Source organism: Lampetra fluviatilis, chromosome 44, assembly GCF_964198595.1.
Source record: "Lampetra fluviatilis chromosome 44, kcLamFluv1.1, whole genome shotgun sequence".
Taxonomy (NCBI): Eukaryota; Metazoa; Chordata; class Hyperoartia; order Petromyzontiformes; family Petromyzontidae; genus Lampetra; species Lampetra fluviatilis.
In genome coordinates, this window is record NC_136318.1 from 8,431,895 (window position 1) to 8,452,559 (window position 20,665).

General features: G+C 44.7%; 1 protein-coding gene and 2 non-coding genes across 3 annotated transcripts; 1 reads left to right on the forward strand and 2 right to left on the reverse strand.

The window, feature by feature from the left end:
• Positions 1 to 616: 616 nt before the first annotated feature.
• On the forward strand, positions 617 to 12,777 carry TCTA (T cell leukemia translocation altered). Its single transcript, XM_078876631.1, has 3 exons — positions 617 to 1,125; positions 7,492 to 7,540; positions 9,616 to 12,777. The coding sequence occupies exons 1-3, from the start codon at positions 915 to 917 to the stop codon at positions 9,656 to 9,658; spliced, it is 303 nt and encodes a 100-aa protein (XP_078732757.1). The 5' UTR covers positions 617 to 914; the 3' UTR covers positions 9,659 to 12,777.
• A 4,573-nt stretch (positions 12,778 to 17,350) lies between these two features.
• On the reverse strand, positions 17,351 to 17,422 carry TRNAA-CGC (transfer RNA alanine (anticodon CGC)). The gene has a single exon. It is a non-coding gene; the product is annotated as a tRNA-Ala (tRNA).
• An 832-nt stretch (positions 17,423 to 18,254) lies between these two features.
• TRNAA-CGC (transfer RNA alanine (anticodon CGC)) lies at positions 18,255 to 18,326 on the reverse strand. The gene has a single exon. It is a non-coding gene; the product is annotated as a tRNA-Ala (tRNA).
• Positions 18,327 to 20,665: the final 2,339 nt, after the last annotated feature.

Sequence of the window (20,665 nt, forward strand, 5' to 3'; positions counted from 1 at the left end):
CGCCGGCGTGCGCGTTGACGTCATTACGCCGGCGTGCGCGTGACGGCATTACGCCGGCGTGCGCGTGACATCATTACGCCCGCTCGAGAGACGATCGCATCGATTCTAGATTTGAAGCTTTCGTGACTGCAAGGATTCATACTCTTAGGTTTGTTCGGTGAAGTCACGTAGGTAAAAAATAATTTATTGTATCAAGTGAATTTAGCTGTGACGGTCCCACCTGAAGACGGAGACTTGTGTTGCCTCCGAAACGTCGTGATTTAATTGATTTATTTTCATTTATTATTATTTTATTTATTATTTTTTCCCTACGTGACTTGACCGAAAAAACCTGAGTATGATCGCATCGGCAATATTTTTTAGGGGACGTCATTACGTAACCGTGCGCGTGACGTCGCATCGGAAAGATTTTTAGGTGACGTCATTACGTAGCCGTGCACGTGACGTCACCCACGCCGCTCGAGCGACGTTCGCATGATTGAGGGGACGTCACTCTCGGTGGCGTGCGCGTGACGTCATCGCGTCACAGCAGCGTGAGTGGTTCGCGAGTGACGTAACGACGAAACGTCTGCGTTGTGACGTCGCCCCGTAGCAGCGCGAACCGGGGGTGTGGCGTTGGAGAGCCGGGTCCGCGAGTGACGTCACGACGCAAGCTTGCGTCATGACGTCACCACACGCGCGTACCTCGCACGTCTAGACCCGCGGTGCCGTGACGTCATCACGCACGCTCACCCGCCCGTCATCACAACACGACCGGTGGGCAGAGAGAGAGGACAGAGAGCGCGCAGTGTGAGACGAGAGGAGAAGGTGAAGGAGGAGGAGAAGGAGCGAGGAGGAGGAGGCGGCGGCGGCGGCGGTGTTTGTCCGGCACTGATGCATGCGGCCGTGCGCTGGCAGAAGCAGCAGCAGCAGCGATGGAGAGGTTACTGGAGGTGGACGCGCTACGCAGCGCCGCCGAGTTCGCCTCGGAATTCGCGGCCGACTTCGCCGAGTCGTGGCTGGCCAACGAGCAGCAAGCGCTGCTCTTCAAGGTGGCAGCCGCGTGGCTCCTGCTGAGCCTCGTGCTCATCAACGTCGCCTGGTGGTTCTACGGGCCCACCATCTACGACATGGAGCGGGCACAAGGCGAGTGATGGCTTCACAGCCGGGGAGTTGGGGCGGCTGGCGGTGGGGGGTGAAGGACTCTGCTTGGGACGGTCAAAGGCCTCGTCCTCATCATCCTCGTCGTGGGGCTTACTTAAGGTTGGGAGATCTCGGTCAATATCCAGGGGTTGGTTTAATCGGCCTGCGTTTGTTTCAAAAGCCGAGACTGCTGGCATCAGTATGGGCACGGTGCTGTGTTACGTGCACCTTGTGTCGCGTAGAGACAGCTGCCACCGGGGGTGCCCCCACCACCACTCCTGGCTAGACCACGGCAGAAGCAGCGGAACTTTGAGATGAGTTGTGATGCGCTTTGAGTTACACAGGCATTTAAGCACGCGTTGCAAAGCCATATGAAAGACGTGGCTTTGATTATTTTATTTAACACTCCTAATGTAACATATTGCTTCGTTAGCCATCGCGTACTTTTGTGGCGTTGTTTGATTATTTGAGTGTGTTCTCGATATGGCTTGGGAGTGGGGTCGCTATTTTTTTACTTGAAATCGTCTTTTCCAGAAACTGGTTGATCGTCCTATAGCGTGGGTGATGTTATCGATGTTGGTAGAGAACGCTTTCCTAAATCATTCATGCCCAAGTGATCGCTTGGCCCCTACATCTCTCGATCATCTTTTCCCGGCGGTTTAAGTGAACAATTGATATACCTGCGATAATCATAATGGTGAGTAAGTTTGGAAGTGATTATCTCAGGTTGGGTCAGGTCACACTGGGTTTGTGGTTATTTACCTCGGAGTCGGGCGGTGCGGCCTACCCGTGTCTACCGACTTCGATGGAGGGAAGCCGGCAGGGGAATCTATCCAAGTCCGCCAAGAGACCGGGTTGGATCGGAGAGGCACGCTTATTAGGTAATTGTGTAACATTGTGTTGTAATTCAGTAGTCGTGACAAAGTTCGTTAGGATGTTTTATTCGTCCTGAGTGCTTGTACGCTCCTGCCAACACAGTCCCGTATGATTTTTATAGGGATTGAGGAGGCCATCATCCAGCAGTGGATTGTCCATGGCTGATGATGGGGTGAGGGGGGGTTGATGTTCCTACCCACTGGGTGAGCGTGAAAGCCGGTAGGGGGATCTGAGATCAGAAGCCAGTGGCGGGGGCCGGGTAAGATGCAATTCCGTGGTATTTTTAACCATTACTGACCAGCGTGGTGAAGTACGGTCAAACAATCCCCACGAATAGATACACGGCGGGGAGGCTTTCATCCACCAGCAGTGGATTGACGACGGTCTGTGTAGGTTTACACTGCGTGACGTGACCAGCATGTACGACATTTGAAGTGGAGAGACGGTTACAAGTGAAGGAGGGGAGGAGGAAGGATAAATCCTTGGAAGAGAAGAACGGATTCAGCAGTCCAGACAGCTCAGAGGGAGAGGGAGTCCTAAAGCCGTGTGACCAGCAGAGGAGGATGAGCAGCCAGCCGCTGCTTGACATAGATGAAAGGGCATGGTAGAGGGTAGATAGTTACATGATAGAGATTACGAGAGACCTACAGTGCAGTCAAATATGGCCTATTAGAGGACATTGACTAGGTTGACAGTTGTAAGCGGAGTAGAATATGGTGTTAATGCATATGCAGGTGTAACATACTCTCTGGTTCTTTCGGTAAAGTCACGTTGATAGAAAACATATGATTTGCTGTTGTGGCTTTATATAGGCACGGGGGGGGGGGAAGGAGAAGTTTGGCTGTAGGGGTTAAACACGGGGGGGGAAGGAGAAGTTTGGCTGTAGGGGTTCACAGGGGAGAGGGGGGAGGTTTTGTGGCGTGCATGGACAGTTGGGCTGGAGAAATTGGCAAGTAAATGGACTTGTAGTAATCGTTCAACAAGACACACGGGTGGGTGAGTGAAAATCATAGCAGTTAAAACAACGTGGTTTATCACATCCTTCCAATGATTGCTCAATCTGAATCCATATACTCGATTAAAGTGTTTTCTGTGTTTGCATATCTGGATGGCTTCGTGAACAAATTTCTTATGGTGGCCCGAGGGTTTGCAGAAGCACCTTGGTCTCGGAGAAAACAATGTCAAGTGTGCCCACAGCGTTGAAACAATGATCCGCCACTGCCGAGGTGTTGGTTCCGCCGTGTTTCAAATCCGCTTTGTGTTCGCGACCCCGGTCTGAGACACGTCGCTTTGTTTCACCAATCTAACTGTTGCCGCAGACACAACTCAGCTTATTGCATGTCCGGAATAGCATCCTTCACCGATGTGATCAAATCACGGATTTTTTGTCCTGTATTGAACCGAACTTGGATCTTGTGTTTGTTTAAGATTTTGGCAATCCTCTTGGTAACCCCTGCTATGTATGGTAAGGTGATGATTTTGATTGGAGGTCCTCAGATGGTTCCCTACCCATGGTTGGGGATGCAGATTTGCGGATTGTGTGGTCAGAATATCCATTCTTCCTGAGAGCCTGGCATACGTGTTCAAGCTCACTGGCTAGGTGGTGCTGGTCGGAGATGCAACGGGCCCTATGGTGTTGCGACCGAAACGTCGTGTTTTCTTTTATTATTTTATCTATCTACGTGCCTTTACCGAAGTATCCAGAGAGTATGGATTCCTACAGTCACGAAAGCTTCAAATCAAGGTGTACCACTTAGCGCCACACAGCTAGATTTTTTTTAACACATTGCTATACCTGTACAGCCATCTCTTGGGCACCTAACAGCCCAAACCCTACAACGCTTGGTATTCCCAGACAGTCTCCCATCCAGTCTCCCATCCAAGTACTTCCAGATCTAACAAGATTTGTCGCTTTTAGATTAAATTGGTATTGAGCACTTTTGAGCAGATGGGTGGCATCGATCTGTCAATCAATGTAAATACTGGGTGAGTGGGAGTTTAACCAGCTGGTCATGCCTTTACTGTACCTGGCCTAGCAATGATCAACTCTTGAGACCCTCAACTTTTATGTCGACAGCGGTGTTGCAGCCTATTGCTGCCTACTGGGTTACATGAAGGAAAGCAAGTAGCAGAAGCTCTGACATTCATAATTATTCTATGATTATGCTTGTTTAATCAGGAAAGTCTCACTGAATCTCAATACTGTACTCTTTCATGAGGTTTCTGCCAGGTATTTTTTTTCGCAGTCGGGGTCGATGTTGCTATGTGTAATCCCAATGGAAACAATTAACAGGCAATTTTTCAGAATTGTGATATTTTGGCTAATATCGGTTATGCTGTGCGTTTCTTTAGCTGTGTTAGGAACACTGAGAGCCCATTGGAAACCCAAGCTGAATGAGGAGAACGCATACACTCCACACAAAAAGGTGCCCGGGTCAGGAATCAAACCCTGGGCCTTCTTCACAATCAGACGAATCAGAATGTTTATTTATCCTGGAGGAATCTTGCTGTGAGGCGCAAGTGTTACCTGTGCGCCATCCTGTCGCTCAATTGTCAAAACAATATTTGAACTTGTTCAGCCCCGTGTTAATCCACTGCTGGGAGAATTTTCTCCCCACGCTGTGTCAGTCATGGGTATTATTTGACCATATTTCACCACACTGGTCATTGTGGGTTGGTGAAGTAAGGGGGCCCAGGACTAATTCAGCCATGGCCTGGAATGGAACCTGGGTTCCGAGCACAAGCACTAACCAATGCGCACTACGTTGTATTGTTTAATTACGCTGACATTCATTTAGCTTTGCAAGAGACACTTGAGACGTGTTGCCTCAATAAGCTCTCACTTTGTTTAAGAGTAGGGGATTTTATTTGTTCATTTTGTTAATTGCTTAAATTTTCCATTTGTAAATGGGCATCAGTTTTAAATAATACCAACAAAGCAAGGATGCACAATTTAACATTTTTTATGGTACAACGAAAAAGTATAATTAAGAGTGTAAGAAGGCATAATAGATGGTGGTAAATGGTAATCGTGCAGCACTATTATTTGCTCACACTACTGCTGGCAGAAGGTCTTTAACTCGATGGACCTCTAGAGAACCCGTGTAGAGGGTATTTGTCCTACTCACACTTTACTCCGCCACACGTGTACTGCTGATCAAATCAACTGCGATGTACCCATTCACGCTACCTTGTGGATGGAGAGGGGGGAGTTTAAGAAACTTGCACCATTGATTTGCTTGCCGCACAGGCGGATGGAACCCGGCAAACTCTGTTGCAGTCGGATGTCCCTATAACAGTCCTAATGTCTCTTACGTAAAAGCAAATTCAATGCAGAACATGATGAACAGAGTTGTGTTGCTAAATAAAATGCAGCAGGCACTGGAATATTGGATGGACTTTGGCCGTAGACTTTCCTTTGTTGGCAATCCAAATGGATAGTGCATTTTGGAGATTGCGTGTGTTGCTTAATATAATTAGAAATACCCCTTTTTCATTCAAATAAATATATAATGGGACCCGTTTGACAGCTTAATGTGGCAATACATCCTTAACATTTAGCTGTATACAGCACATCGCTTCTGGGACTGTTATTGCATTGATCGAGAAAGTGTACATATTATGAAAACAACATTTTTTAGTAACATTACACGCACTCTGAGCGTACATCTATCTTGAATAATGACATTGTGCCCTTACCGCTATGCCAAACGAGTGTTTCCAATAAAATATAATCACTTTCACAGTCGCTGATATCCCAAAAGCAACCGATTTGAGCTTATGCGGATTCAGTGATTAAACAAAATTATTGAGATAAAATATGTTGTCCTCATCTGTTTTTGGTCATTTGTGTTTTTTAGGCTAATTAAACAAACAAAAAGTACGAGACAAAATAAACGTGACGACAAATTTGGTTGAAGAATCAAATCGCAACCTTTAAACGTGACATCAACTCACTGTGGCAGTTAATTGTTATTCTGTATGGCTATTTTTACTTCTAACATGATGTGTGGAATTCTATTCCTAAAGATCCTGTTAAATATGTTTGTATTATATAACAAAACAATCAAATAATCAGATTATTATCGAATTAGTAAAACAATATTTAGTATTGATAGTCTTACAACACTGTTGCGGCATGTGATTTAAGCAAGACATTCTCAGGATGCCTGGAGGATTTGCAGGTCTTTGTTGATGTAATTAGGGCAGGAAATGTAAAGCCCCTCCCAATTCTTTGCCAACAACTGATTACAACTGATTAGCCAAATAAGTGAGACCTGTGATGGTTTTCACAGCAAACTTCATTCCTGTGTGTATGTGTCAAACTGAGCATTACAAAATTTAATCGTGTACTAACGCATTGTTCATTTCTGTGGAGCATTTGGGTAAAAACATTTATAACCATAAATTCAGCACTTTGTCTCAACAAATTAATACAATATATGTTCTGACCAATTGGCTTAGTGGCTTTCGAGACCAATACTAGTTGGCAGTATCTGTTTATTCAAGCAAGCTTTGAACCGGTTTTGACTTGCAGGATCTCATCAGCAGTGAGACTTGTTAAACCAAAGTTTCAACGTTAGCAGATGTTATTGGCAAGATCATTCCATCCAAATTATGGGTTCCTGTACAATACCAAAACAAGAAATGTGTACTTACTCAAGATGCTTTGTGGAGCATTACGGTTCAAGGCATGTGTAAGCAGAACTCTGTTTCTGTGTCCAAAGGTACATGTTGTTCACAAGTGATTACTGAAATATGCATCATGGTCATCCATCAGGATATTTAGAAAGGGCTATAAATGACTATAATTATTGCAATTTATATCACGAGTTGCATCACAGAAATAATTCCACATCTCACCAATATTGTTGTTTTGCATTCAGCTTCTTGGCTTATACATTTTTTACCGAGCTTTTTTTTTAATACCATAGGTTCCACTTGTAAAAAAATACCCGTCATAACGGGTAGGCCAAATACATCCTCTAAAGCAGTGGTTCTTATCCTTTACTGCAGCCTTGCACCCCTTTGGTTCTCAATCGTAAACAAATGTATAATGTTAACAAATACATAGAGGGTTTGATAAAACAAAGTAGTTGAATTTTGATTTAAAGCTTTCGTGACTGCAGGGATTCATCTTCTTGGTTCTTTCGGAAAAGTCACGTAAAAGGGAAATAATAAAATAATAAAAATAAAACACAAAATAAAATTATCACGACGTTGCAGGGCCTGCACCTTTAACCTTCACATATCATGAAGCACCCCCAGTGACGGCTCATCTTGGTAATGAGAGTGGATTTTCAGAGTAATGAAAGTTATGTTTTAAAAGTCCTTGGCATGATTATGCCAAGGACTTTTATGATATAAACCGATTTGCTGAGCTCACTTTTGTAAGGCAATCAACTAAACTGCCCGAGATGAATGAATAAATGAGTTCGCGAGCGAGTAAGTGTTATGGGTAATGCGATTAATGCTGTGTGATTGTCTCTGCAGGCTCTGTTCCAGATCCCCCGATTCCAGATGGCCAGACGACCAATGACTGGTAAGTGAGAGCTTTAACTTGCTAAAAGAATCGTTACTGTGCACGTTTAGCTGTTAATGCCTTTAACAGAGTGAGAAGTATCTTTTTTAGCGATGACCTGTTGCCAACAATACCTTTGGTTGAATGTTAATTATGTAAATTGTTTGTGTAAGAACATTAAAATAATTCTGTAATGAACACAAATTATTATTGTGTTGAGTACGTTTTTTTGCATTTAGTTCCAAAACTGTTTTACTGAAGGTTGAAAACAGATTTAATGCCACAAAAAGTGAATTCGTTAATCATAGTTCTCATGAATCAAATGATACAGCATGCACTGTTTAGTATTCTGTATAACCACATGATTACAAATTCAAAAAAGAAAATCTGCATTTATTTATTTGAATAGTTCTTCCATTTTCCCTCTGCAAAAACTGAGGACTTGAAATTCATTCGACTACACTGATGGGATTGAAACTACACAAAACCCAGCACAGGCAGCTGAGCACACAAACCTCAGAGCTAATTCCAACTGCTCGCTAGCAAAACACTTGGATCTCCATTTGACCATCGGTTTCTCCCCAACCTCTGTATAGTTGGTTGCCACTATAACGCCTTATTTTAAATCCAGAACCGGTCATACGGTAGAAGATTAATATAGCACACATTATATAAGCACACTTGTGATATGGAATACTGGTGGGAGAAAGTCGAAAGGTAACTTCTAATACAAGCACACTTTGAATATAAGTGCACATTGGCTTGATCCCAAGGGGTGTGTTTATATACACAGCTTCTTCTGGAGTACAAAAGTGCCTGCGCACTGAGCTATGAACCCATGTTTTATTCTGAACCATCGCTAACATCAGTTGCCCAAGTTCTGTCCTGGGATTGCCCACCCTTCATCATCCTGGACTGACCAGCATGGTGAACTACGGTTAAACAACCTCCATGAACGACACTGTGTGGTGAATCCTTCATCTCAGCAGAGGATTGACAAAGGACTGTAAATAATGAAAATTATTTTTATATAAAGATGAACTTTAGAAATAAGTCAAATATATTACCCCACCTCCCAATGGCTAGATTACAGGTGTGCCCCACCACTCCCAGATCTAACTAAAAGCAATGCAGCTTAAGCCCATTAGATTGAAATCCAAGTACATTTGATTACCAATAGCCACACAGTGCGATTGCTTATACGTGTCCATGTAATATATTTGAATCTGGGTTTCAACGAACCCTTTGGAAGCAAGGCCAGATGTGCTTATGTCCAAAGTGTACTTGTTTTAAAGTTACCCTTTGCTTCCCCCCCCCCACCAGTGTGATGTAAGGATATGTTTCTTTCATAAGAAGTGCAGTTATATGAGATGTGCATATAGCCATCCAACTTAGGGTGAACTGTAAATGAGGAAAACCGCTGAGCAACATCGCCACTTCCTGTTACACTACTACTGCAAGCAATACTCTTCTGGGAAATGAAGCGCCATCATGAAAGCCTCAGGCTAAAATCATGGCGCAAACTCCAAATTAATTCCTGATTTCATTATTTAATAAACAATAGGCAAATGTCTCCTGCTCCTCCTTGTATGCAGACAGTTTTTTTAACAGTTGTAGGTTATGTGTGGGCACGTGTGCATTTTGCCTTAAAGTACACGTCGCCTGGTACAAGCGCCGTGGTGACGTCACCACTACTTAGTGGCGAATGACAATTGTTGTTGTGAGGGTAAGGGGAGCGGTGGCGCAGCAGTTAGCGCACTGCGATAGGAACCCGGCGACCCGAGTTCGATTCCTGCTCATGGCCACAACATCAGTGGCGATTATCTAAGCCGGTTCTGGGCATCCCCTAGCTCGACTCAGCCTCATATGAGTAACCGGTCCGATGTGCAAACATCGCCATGAGGGAGACAAAGGCGGTCGGACGTGGTGCTGGCCACCCCACCCCCTCAAATGCTGTACCGACCTCCATAGGTGCTGCTCGCTAACAGCACTTGCCCCAGCAGACTGTTAAGGCTACACGGGGGATCTTTTGTTGCGAGGGTGCGATTCGGTGGCAGGCGCATGACCCAGGTGTGTTGGCGTGTCAATCTTCCCAGGTTGCGCGCAGAGAATAACGAACGGCGGATGCACAGAGACTGACGACGGTGCACGCTGTGGGGAGTGAGGGGGGGGGGCGGTCGGGTCGGAGGGTGATCTGCTCCGCCACATCCGTCCAACGCCTCCGAATACCGCGTGGAGCTGCAGTACAAACCCACGGCGTGTACACGAGCGTCCGTTTTACAAAACCACATTTCTCTGCGGTGCATTGGAAGTGATTGAATGACGAGCCAGTTTTTTTTTTGGCATTAATGTATGTAAAAGAAAACTATGGAAAACTCTTATTGCTGAATTTGCTTTGCCGTTGTTTTCCCGTGTGTTTTTCGAGGTTGAACAAACGGATTACTCTCTTCCTCTTGTTGTTGTTGTTGATTTGTTTCATGACAAGAGCAGCACGTCATTACAATCAGGGTTTTTTTTCGTCAAAGACAGCCATGCCAAATGAGCTAGTGATGAGAAATTGGGGCGAGATTAATTTATGAAATCACAACGATTGCTAACAACAGCAAATAACTCGGCACAACTTTGTAGGCAAACATTCGCTTCTTGTGCCAAGAACATCTGTGCTTTCCAAGAGCTTCCATCGCTTCTTAACAACGCGTGCGACTTAAGGAGCGGCAAATGTTGAGTCAAATCCACCTGTTGGAAATGAAGTCTGCCTGATAATCTCGCACTCAGATGACTGCCACCGGACTCCGAAAGTTTGAGTTAAAGCGCCAATGTGAATTTTATGTATTGCATTTATTAAGTGGGGTTTCTTTTTGTAAATATATTTATTATTGATGTATGTGTATGTTGGAATTGCCATCCGAAGTGATCTATAACTTTGCCATTGGGAAACTTTCAATTGATCAGTCGACATAAAATTAGTATTGATAACAAACTTTATTTTGTCATCACCTATGCAGTTGTTTGTTTTATACTGCAATTTGGAGAAACGAATGGAGCGAACGAATGAATACACTGCTGTTTTTTTGGCTTCACGGACATAACAGGTTGGTGGGCAATGGGAGGATGGCGACGTGCTTTGTCATAGGCGGCAAAGAGGCACAGTGGAAACACTCGTGCCTCGCACCAAGAAGGGGCCTAAGTGTGATTCCCGACTCGGGCTGCTTTCCACGTGGAGTTTGTACGGTCTCCACTGCTATGCATGGGATTTCTCCCATAGCTAACATAAACACATACAGCGTAACTAGAATTGGCCAAGTATCCAAGTGTTGAAAAGTCACCTGCAAATTACTCAATTGGGATTACACACAGCAGAATCAGAATATGTATTTATACTGGAGGAATTTGATCAGCTATAAAGCTCTTCTTCACAGGTGTCCCGTAGTAACATTGCCCGCTACTGCGAAAACCTAGTAGGACCCTCCTGAGAAAGATATTGAGACTCGGTGAGGCTTTCTGGGTAAACAAGATAAACGATGTTTTATACATTTCTCGGTTTGCATCTACAATGTTTTGGTTGTGTACCTGGTGGAAGAGGCATTGTGGGTCAAAAGATTGAGCTTTAACATGCTTTGCAGTGAAAAAGCCGCATCCTAAAGCAGGCTAATTTTAATCCTCACTTCACTAACGGAAGACTGAAGTCGTCTGCAGAGTTTTTAATATTTAACAAAGTGTGATATAAAACAAATACATTATTTTAATGAACGAATGATCCCATTAAGATGTCGGTAGGTGTACAGTCATTGCTATACCGTTGGCAGTTTTATAGATTGTATTGCAAATGCATGATATGCAATGACATCACGTTATGCTATATTTTAAATTTAGCACAGCAGTGCGTGGCATTTTGCAAACACAGTAGCGTAGCCAAACATCAGATTTGTGTATTTACAAATTTGGTGTGATAATCCATTCTGAGTAGTAACGACTTAGGATATTTTGCACATCTGGTGTAATTTTGAAAACCAAATTAATAGATTTTGTGCAATGGCTTGAGAAGGCCATTTTTTTTGCTGGTTTTGAGATCTACAAATGAAAATATACATTATAATTTAAATATGCAAGGTCAACGAATTTGCACTTAGTCATGTGAAATGTATCGTCACTTCCCTGGACTCCACGTTTATTTGTTTGGAGTCAGCTGTGTATTATATATAACTTTTGGTGTACCAGCTGAGTGAATGTGTGATAGTTTGACTACCATGTCAGTACATATTGCTCTCTTAACGTGTTGCTTTTCAGCTATCTAACATACACAACGTAAAATATGCCGGTTATGGCATATACGACTGCAACGGCTTAGTTAACTTTAATTTGCCGACTCTAAAGATTCACGCGCATGCGTTCATTAAATGTGTTGCCACTAGGTAAACATTGAGGTGGTGAGAATGAGTTGTCTTGTCAACTACTGTAACGGTTCTCTTCTGGATTGTTTTGTGCATCTTCACAGAGAACATAAGCAATCGATCCCTCCAAAAGGCAATATTATTGGTAATGGAAATCTACCTAGTTGTGAAAATAATACATTTTGAATCTCTGTACAGTGGACGCTGTATATAAGCCTACCTCTTTGGAGCAAGACCAACGTGTGCTTCTATCAGAAGTTTCCCGTTGCGCCCCCCCCCCCCCCAACCAGTTTAATATAAGCACGTGTTGCATATATGAAGACTACTATAAAATAAAAACTAATTCGTCAGTAACACTGCCTTAAAAATAAAGTTTATATGTTATGCAACGTTTCGTGCAAATGCCCTTGACAGCACATGGCCCAGACGGGGAGAGCGTATTGGAGATGACACTTTTCATACCGTGGGGCATTGCAAGTGCCGTCCCCACCTCTCTACATGATTTCAAGAAGGACCATTTGCCAGACACATCGCCTGTGATGTACTTTGTTATTTTTTAAGGCAGTACGATTAACGAACGTGTGGAGGGTTTTTGTATTTGCGATGTGTGCACTACTGCCAAGGCAGTATCACCAAATAATTAGCACTTACAAAAGGTGTGATTATACCCGGCTTCAACTGGATTCAGATGGATTTGGCTTAAAATGTGTGCGAGTTCAAATTTGTTTGGGGGCGGTTGGCTGCTTGCTTTCTCTCTTTTATGAAGTCTCCATTTAATGGCTGTGGTGTACTTAAGATGTTCTAAGAATGTTTTGAAAGTAATTTGGTTTGTTTTTGCACGTTGGAATAAAGGTGTCTAAAACATTACTAGCTACACTTAATACAGTGGTGACTTTATTGGCCAAAATACAGGGAGAACCAATTCCAACAGGTTATTGAATATTGTGAAAGCTGTGTTGGGCAAAGTGTATCAGGAGGGTGATAAAAATGTGAAGTTCACTTCTGCCTATATATTTTCGCCCTAATATTTGAGTGGGACATCCATAAATGGATCACCGCCTATCGAATAAACGCCTGCCTCTTGTATTATTTTGTCCACAGCAGTAACAAAAAAACGACTTTGGCATCGTTAAAAAATAAATAATCCTTTTAAGTTAAATACATTGTTAACTTGAATTTCAGTGTCGTGTACAGAAATGTTTTAAAATGCGTTCGCTTTGTCCTGCTACGTGTTATGATGCGTCTGTGTGAACTCAATGGTTGTGGAGCAAAATGATCCAGTGCAGTGCAAAGTTTGTGCTCCCAGTTGTTAGTGCCAACTGAACCAGGTTGACTGATGGTCTTAGCTTGAGCAGGTTACAGAACATTGACCTTCATTAAGTCTTTTTCAAGGGTGACATGTGTATCCCTAGTTCAGTCAGTTTATTTCGGGTAAGGCCCATGAAGCTAACAAGCACTATCAAAAATATTTCTATAATTATCAGGCATGTCGTGATGGACCGATTTGTTGATTATAATTTATTATTTTCTGTTCATGGCACATGTATCGAATCACACGTGTGAAAATCTGTTATCTGCAATTCACGTAAATTACATGCTAAATTTCACATGTAGCAATAATTGGAGCGAGCAAAACTGTAAAAACGAGACGTGATGAGAAACGTTCCCAGCAGGACGGCAAAATCGAAGCAAATATCGATTCTTTCACTAAGACTCATGGTCATTCATAACATTTCTGGAGGAGATAATTATTGCATGCCCAATTGTATTGGAACATTTTTTTAAAAATATATACATATAACATTTTGGCTTTGACACCAGCACAATGTGCACTACGATACGCACGTTTGACAAGTTCCCCCTGCACTGTATTGGCACCGCCGAGCGCGGTTATTTTTTGCGCCACCACTCGTCGATTTTTTAAGTGGGTAAACGAAACCACGGGACGCACTCCCACACAAGAGCGGTTGCTGTGTCCACAGCGAGGCCTGGTTAAATATAACCAGGGCCGCGGAGAGGAGGATTAAATGTCCGTGTTCCACATCCCCCATATTCTACAGAAAAATGGAATGCCCCAAATGTTGTCACCATCATCATCGTCATCATCGCATGCTCTTGTATATCGGCAAATGTCACTGTGCAATGTGGTTTGGAATCTACCACGTGTTTTGTCGAGGGATGATGCGCTGGTTGGGGGTCGGTGCATATTCAAACTTTTGCCAGCTTAACTCCCTCACTGTCCTGTGCTTTGAACCGCATGCATCGTCATGTGCATTCGCAAATATTGAAAACAGCGGGGCTAAACGTTCTTGTGCATTTCTTCATTGTGGGGAAAATCGCCACGGTAACATTTTTCACATTGGAGAATTTGCATTGAGCCAGCTGTGTTCCACATTCTAAACGTTAGGCTGAACAATCTGGTGAAAACAATGAAAGCACTGTATCAAACTATAACTAAACATGCAGTTGACACCCGGTCCTAGCTCTTGAATCCAAATTGCCGAAAGATTTCACCTTAAAAAAAAAACCTGCATTGTAAAATTAAATTGGAACACGTTGAACGCACCCGCATTGAAAATGTAAGCCACAGTGTTTGCGCACTTGCCTCCAAAGGTGGAGTAAACTATTTATTTTGTTGTAAGCGATGTACATAATTGTTTGAATATCCCATGCAATGGGGGAGGGGATGTTGCCTCGTGCGTTTGCATTCGTTGGTTGTTGCCGCGTTCAACCCCGTAGAGGCTCTGAGCGTTCGTCTCGTGTGTGCTTGTAGTTGCAAGTCCCAATTTACAAACGGGAGCTCCCTTCCCCCATGCTGCCTTTCAGTGCCATGCGTTAATAGTTTATTTTTAAGTTTACAACAGGAAGAGAGGAAAAAAACACCCAAAGCCCCCCCCCCCCGGCTCTACATGACTGGGCAGTGAGTCAATAAAATAAATTTAGCAAAGTTCAAACTTGATTTCAAGCTTTCGTGACTGCAGGAATTACTCTTTGGTTCTTTCGGTAAAGTCACGTAGAAAGAAAATAAATTTAATAATAGAATACGACGTTTCGATTGCAACACAAGCAATCGTCATCAGGAATAACTAAATTTGTGTCTCTGTGTTGTCTCTCTCTGCTTGTGTGTCTGTCTGTGTGTGTCTGTGTTTTGTCTCTCTCAAATTTAGTTCTACCTGATGACGATTGCTTGTGTTGCAATCGAAACGTCGTATTCTATTTTTTTCTTTCAACGTGACTTAAGCAAAGTTGTTTATGGAGCCAAATAATTGGACTGTTATGTTTATGGCCAGGTTTTGCTGCCTAAATTTCCGGGGGTTTGGGTTTTTTGTGGAATGCCTGTCGGGTGTGGCTTTCTGAAATGTCGCATTAACTGTGGATTTTGTAATTTAAAACATTTTGTTGGTTTTAGCACTTAAGTTCGTCACCTTGACATTGCAATGTGTAATGCCCCCAGCAATGAGGCTGGTGGAAGTTATTTAGAGGAACATGTGGGAAATTGTGGAGAATCCTTTCAGTGGCAGAGTATACATGAGTTTTATTGTTTTCTGTAATGCCAAAAGAGTATCACTGAAAAGTTATTATTCAGAAAAATCCTAATTTTATGCAACCTGCGCAGGCACACTTGTGCACTGATGTGTTTTCTTCCAAATGTTTTCAGGGTTTTCTTAGGTGTCTGAAGAGGTGTAAAGGAAATAAATGGGCTGATGTTTGTGGCCCATTATGAATACTGGTGGGAGAGGACGTTTTAAAAATATATATCTAATTATATCAGCCAACAGAAGATGTGGGTTTTTTATCTTTCCCAATTGGATTTTTATCAAGGTCTCTTAAAGATTGCCTTAAACGCCAAACGTCAGGTACTTTGCACGACCACGATTGCTTAGTGAAGATTGCGGCCGCACGTTTAGACATGTTTACTTCGAGAATTTTGACACTAGTTCTGGCCTTTGAGAAGTGCTTGTCTGTGTGTGTGATACTCATCGTAGTGATGTCATGCCCACCCATTGCGTTTGTAAGACGCGTGATCTGTGTAAATCCGTGTTGATGAGATGTAAATGTCTAGTTTAGCCGCAAACATGTGTGGTTCAGGCCCCGCTCATTTAGAGACAAAGATACGTTTTTTAAGTTTTCATAATAATTTTATTTGGAACAAGAAAAAACATCTGCAGAAGCGAGAAGGGTCCGGGGCACTCCGCCCCCTTGCCAATCGATCCTTGGCATGAGTACTCCCAGGGCGCTTCCGCAGATTTCTAAATTAAAAACTCAACAGCTAACCAGCGCGAGCCAACCGGCCCCAGGTGGCCACCCCGGGTCTTGTGGCCATGTGGAGCGTGGGGTATGTGGCTCGAAGGGACTGCAGGTTAGGGCTATCTATCCCTGGTCTAGGTGATTCAGCCACCCTGTGTTGTATAAATATGCGCCCAAGTGGGCTAGCTCTTGTGACACTTGTGCTGATTAATGGCAATAAATGCTGCACATGCATTCGAATCTCATCATTTCCAGCTTCGGTGTAAATTATTACATTGTTGGTGTATCTCACCCCCCCCCCCCCTTTATTTGAGCAGCAAACAAACATTTGTAATAAAACGATCACCCGTGAAGCATTTGTGAATGAAAAAAAAATAAAACACAAGATCTGTTGATTGCAGTGTGGTTTCAGATCTAGCCCGCATTTCATCCACTATTACATCTCAGCCAGTCACATCAATATTTCTAGATTTGAAGTTTTCGTAACTGCAAGGGTCCATACTCTTTGTTTTTTTCGGTAAAGTCACGTAGGTAAAAAAGATCATAAAAAAATCAATTAAATCGTGACTTTACCGCAAAAAAACACGTTCCATCGGAGTGGGCAGGTAGGAACTTGGTTGGACAGCACATTCGTGCACGACAGAAAGCTCGCGGTCACGTGATGCACTTCAACCAATCCCTGAACATACATGTTTGGGAGGGGCGATGCACGAGACAAATAATCCCTGGTGGGCAGTGTGAAACTGTTGTTCCTACTTGTATAATTCCACTCGTTGAGTTATCCTTCAGCGATGAGGACTCCAGACTGATTTTCTTCTCACCCACTCCGTTCGACCACCACTCGGCAGGTCACAACACTTTTCTCTCGGCTTCCTCCACGCACTGCTCAAATTTGGAAGTCCATCCTATGGTTTCAAGTCTAATTATCTTGGTAATATCCATAAATATTTTTATTTCACACTTGATGACGATTGCTTGTGTTGCAGTCGAAACGTGAGAATTTTATTGTTTTTATTATTTCCCTTCGACGTGAGAATATGAATGCCATAAACATGTTAACTCTTATCGACTACAACTTTGATTGTAGTGCTGTTCATTGCTGACATGTTGGTCTTCTGGATCTGTGCTCAGCAACCATAACGAATGAAAACAAGCCACGCATAAAATTGTCCACTGGCAAAATATCACCTCGTGGAGATGCCGGGGATTGACCCCGGGGCCTCACACATGCGAAGCGTGTGCTCTACCACTGAGCTACATCCCCATGCTGGTTCTACCTGGGCTCAGTTCCACCTCAATACGGGGTGAAACTTCGTCATCAGCTTCTTCCTCTCCGTCGTCACCCCACTCACTCTCCTGTTGGCCCTGGGCCCTGTACACATCGAGTCTGCACAGAGTCCAAGCAAAATGTATTTCTTTGAAAGAAATAGAAATAACAAGCATACATGTGGATGGATACTATGATGCTTTCCCAATTTATTTATTATTCGAAATATTTAATTCGGAAATAAAGTGTTTTAGATACTTTTAAGCACTGGTTTTCATCTCCAAAATTTTAAGTAAACCATTTGATCACTGTGTGCATCGCTAGTTATACAAATAGCAAGTTCCTGAAATCAACACAAATTCACCCTCAGGTATCGTTCATATAGGGTTATACTGGTAGGAAGCACCTGGTTCCACCAGCCCACAGGGGATTATTGTGTCCGTCCGTCCGTCGTGAATCCAAAAATGGGAGGGGTGGGGCTGGGTGGAGAGGGGAGGGTGGGTAAGGGAGGGGCTGGGTGGGGGAGGGTGGGGAAGGGCTGGTCACCCCGTGGTGCCTTTATAAAACTCAACGTTTAACCGACTCACGCCGGCTTGTGCCCAACCTCACAGTTGGCCATATTTGCGAAATACACCACGCCGCCGTTGACCCTGGCCATTAACAGAGAAAACCAACGTTCCTTTAAGCTCCCTCCGCAGGAATATGTTTACGAGAGTTCATGTGCACCCCGATTACAGGGACATGGACACAGCCAATTGATTTTGAAAATCAACTTTTGTTGGAAACATAAATTTAAAAAAAACTTCCAACATGGATTCCAGATCCAACATGGAGATGCCGGGGATTGACTCCGGGGCCTCACACATGCGAAGCATGCGCTCTACCACTGAGCTACATCCCCATTCTGGTTTTACCGGGGCGCAGTTCCACCTCGGTACGGGGTGAAACTTCGTCATCAGCTTCTTCCTCTCCCTTGTCACCCCACTCACTCTCCTGTTGGCTTTGGGCCCTGGACACATCGAGTCTGCACAGAGTCCAAGCAAAATGTATTTCTTTGAAACAAAAGAAATAACAAGAATACATGTGGATGGATACTATAATGCTGTCCTAATTAAATTATTCTGTGAAATATTAAATTCGGAAATAAAAGTGTTCTGGATACGTTTAAGCACTTGCTTTCATCTACAAATGTTTAAGTAAACCATTTGATCACTGTGTGCATCGCTAGTTATACAAATAGCAAGTTCCTGAAATCAACACAAATTCATCCGAAGGTATCGTTCATATAGGGTAATATTTACGAGAGTTCACGTGCACCCCTATTACAGGGACATTGACACAGCCAATTGATTTTGGAATTCAAACTTTGTTGGAAAAATGAATTAAATAAAAGCTTCCGACATGGAGATGCCGGGGATTGAACCCCGGGCCTCACATGCAAAGCGTGCGCTCTCCCACTGAGCTACATCTCCACCACGCTGGCAGCCAGCCAGGTAGCCAGCCCCCTTAACTATCGGTCCCTCCCTTAGGCCCCTCCCCTGACCCCCCTTCCCTTAGGCCCCTCCCCTGACCACCCCCCATATCCTTAGGCCCCTCCCCTGACCCCCCTTCCCTTAGGCCCCTCCCCTGAGCACCCCCCCACCCATATCCTTAGGCCCCTCCCCTGACCCCCCCTCCCTCAGGCCCCTCCGCTGACCCCCCCCCCCTCAGGCCCCTCCCGACTCCCCCCTTCCTTAGGCCCCTCCCCTGACCCTCCTCCCTTAGGCACCTCCCCTCTCCGTACCCGGCAGTAGGTCTCCACCAATCAATGACCCTCCTCCCTTAGGCACCTCCCCTCTCCGTACCTGGCAGTAGGTCTCCACCAATCAAAGAGCTGTTTATGTTATATATTTATTTATGCACGACAGACAGACAGACAAAAAATCCCTGGTGGGCAGTGTGGAACATTGTTCCTACCTGTACCAAAGAGTACACATCAATATTCTCTGTGGTAAACAAACTTTTGAATCAAAGCGCATCCACAACCATTCTACTTCTATTGGACCTTTGTCTTAGACCCTATACCTTATCGCTATGACTCATGTTTATGTTGTGTGTCTCACTAACTACATGTTGATGACCTCTGGAGGCAACGCGTTTATTTCAACAACTCTACGAACAGCGACTATAACACGAAGGGGTACGGCCCCTTCAACCCGATAGCCTAAGGGAGGTACAGCCTCCCTTCCAGTGTGTCCTACACACCCCGGGCTACTCTACACCCAGGTCCCTTGCCACGGCCGCTAAGGGAGGCTAGATCGACCCGACCCTGCCAGGGTACGGGTCCCACCACCAGTCCTCTACAACCCGGCTCTAACAAGAGCCTCGGTTGAGAGTCCCCAGGTGCTGGTCCAGTCTTCAGGTCTTAGATGTCTTCAGGCTTGAGTTGGTGAACACTGCCGGACCTGTTCAGAGGGCCGGCTTTGTATCCCCAGGTCGGGGCTTACCCCTCCCCTAATGCCCCCCCCCCAGAACCTTCTGGAAGGTCTTAAAGGGCCTTAAATCCTAAAGGGTCTTAAAATCGGTGGGTAGTCTCTATCCCCCCCAGCCCCCAGCCCTTGGGGGTCTGGGGTGTCAACCTCCGGTCACGAGCCACCCGAGGGGGGTTTTACCCCGAGACCGTGGTGGCAGGTAAAGCGACTTACAGTGCCTTGTTATGGCGCAACATTTACATGTGTAGTAGGTTCAAATTAGGTGCACACACACGCAGCTTGGAGGCAACACTATTTATTAAACGGTAAGTAATATAACACTGTACATAAGGTGGTGACCACCTTCCTCAACTCACTAACACTCTGGAACACGACACAGACTGGACCAGGCAGGCAACGGCCTGCCTGGCCCAGGACGACGACTCGGGACTTGACGACCGATGATGTCTTCACTTTGGAGTACAGTACAACAGCAGCCTCGCTCTGCGTTCACACCACGCTTATATTTGGTTTGGCGTGGCTGGCTCCGCCCCGGCGTGGCTGGCTCTCTTCAGGCCACGCCTCCCTTCCCAGGACACGCCTCACTTCCCCCACCTCTGGGAGGGTCCGGATCCCTCCACCACGCGACCCCCCAGGCACCCCCTTGGGGCCCCCAGCCTTCGTACGGGCCGACACAGTAGTGACCTTTCTCTGTCACTACATCACCCCCCCCTGTATAAACACACAGCCGTCCCCGGCTGTAACACAACTGTGAAACATCGAAAAGGTG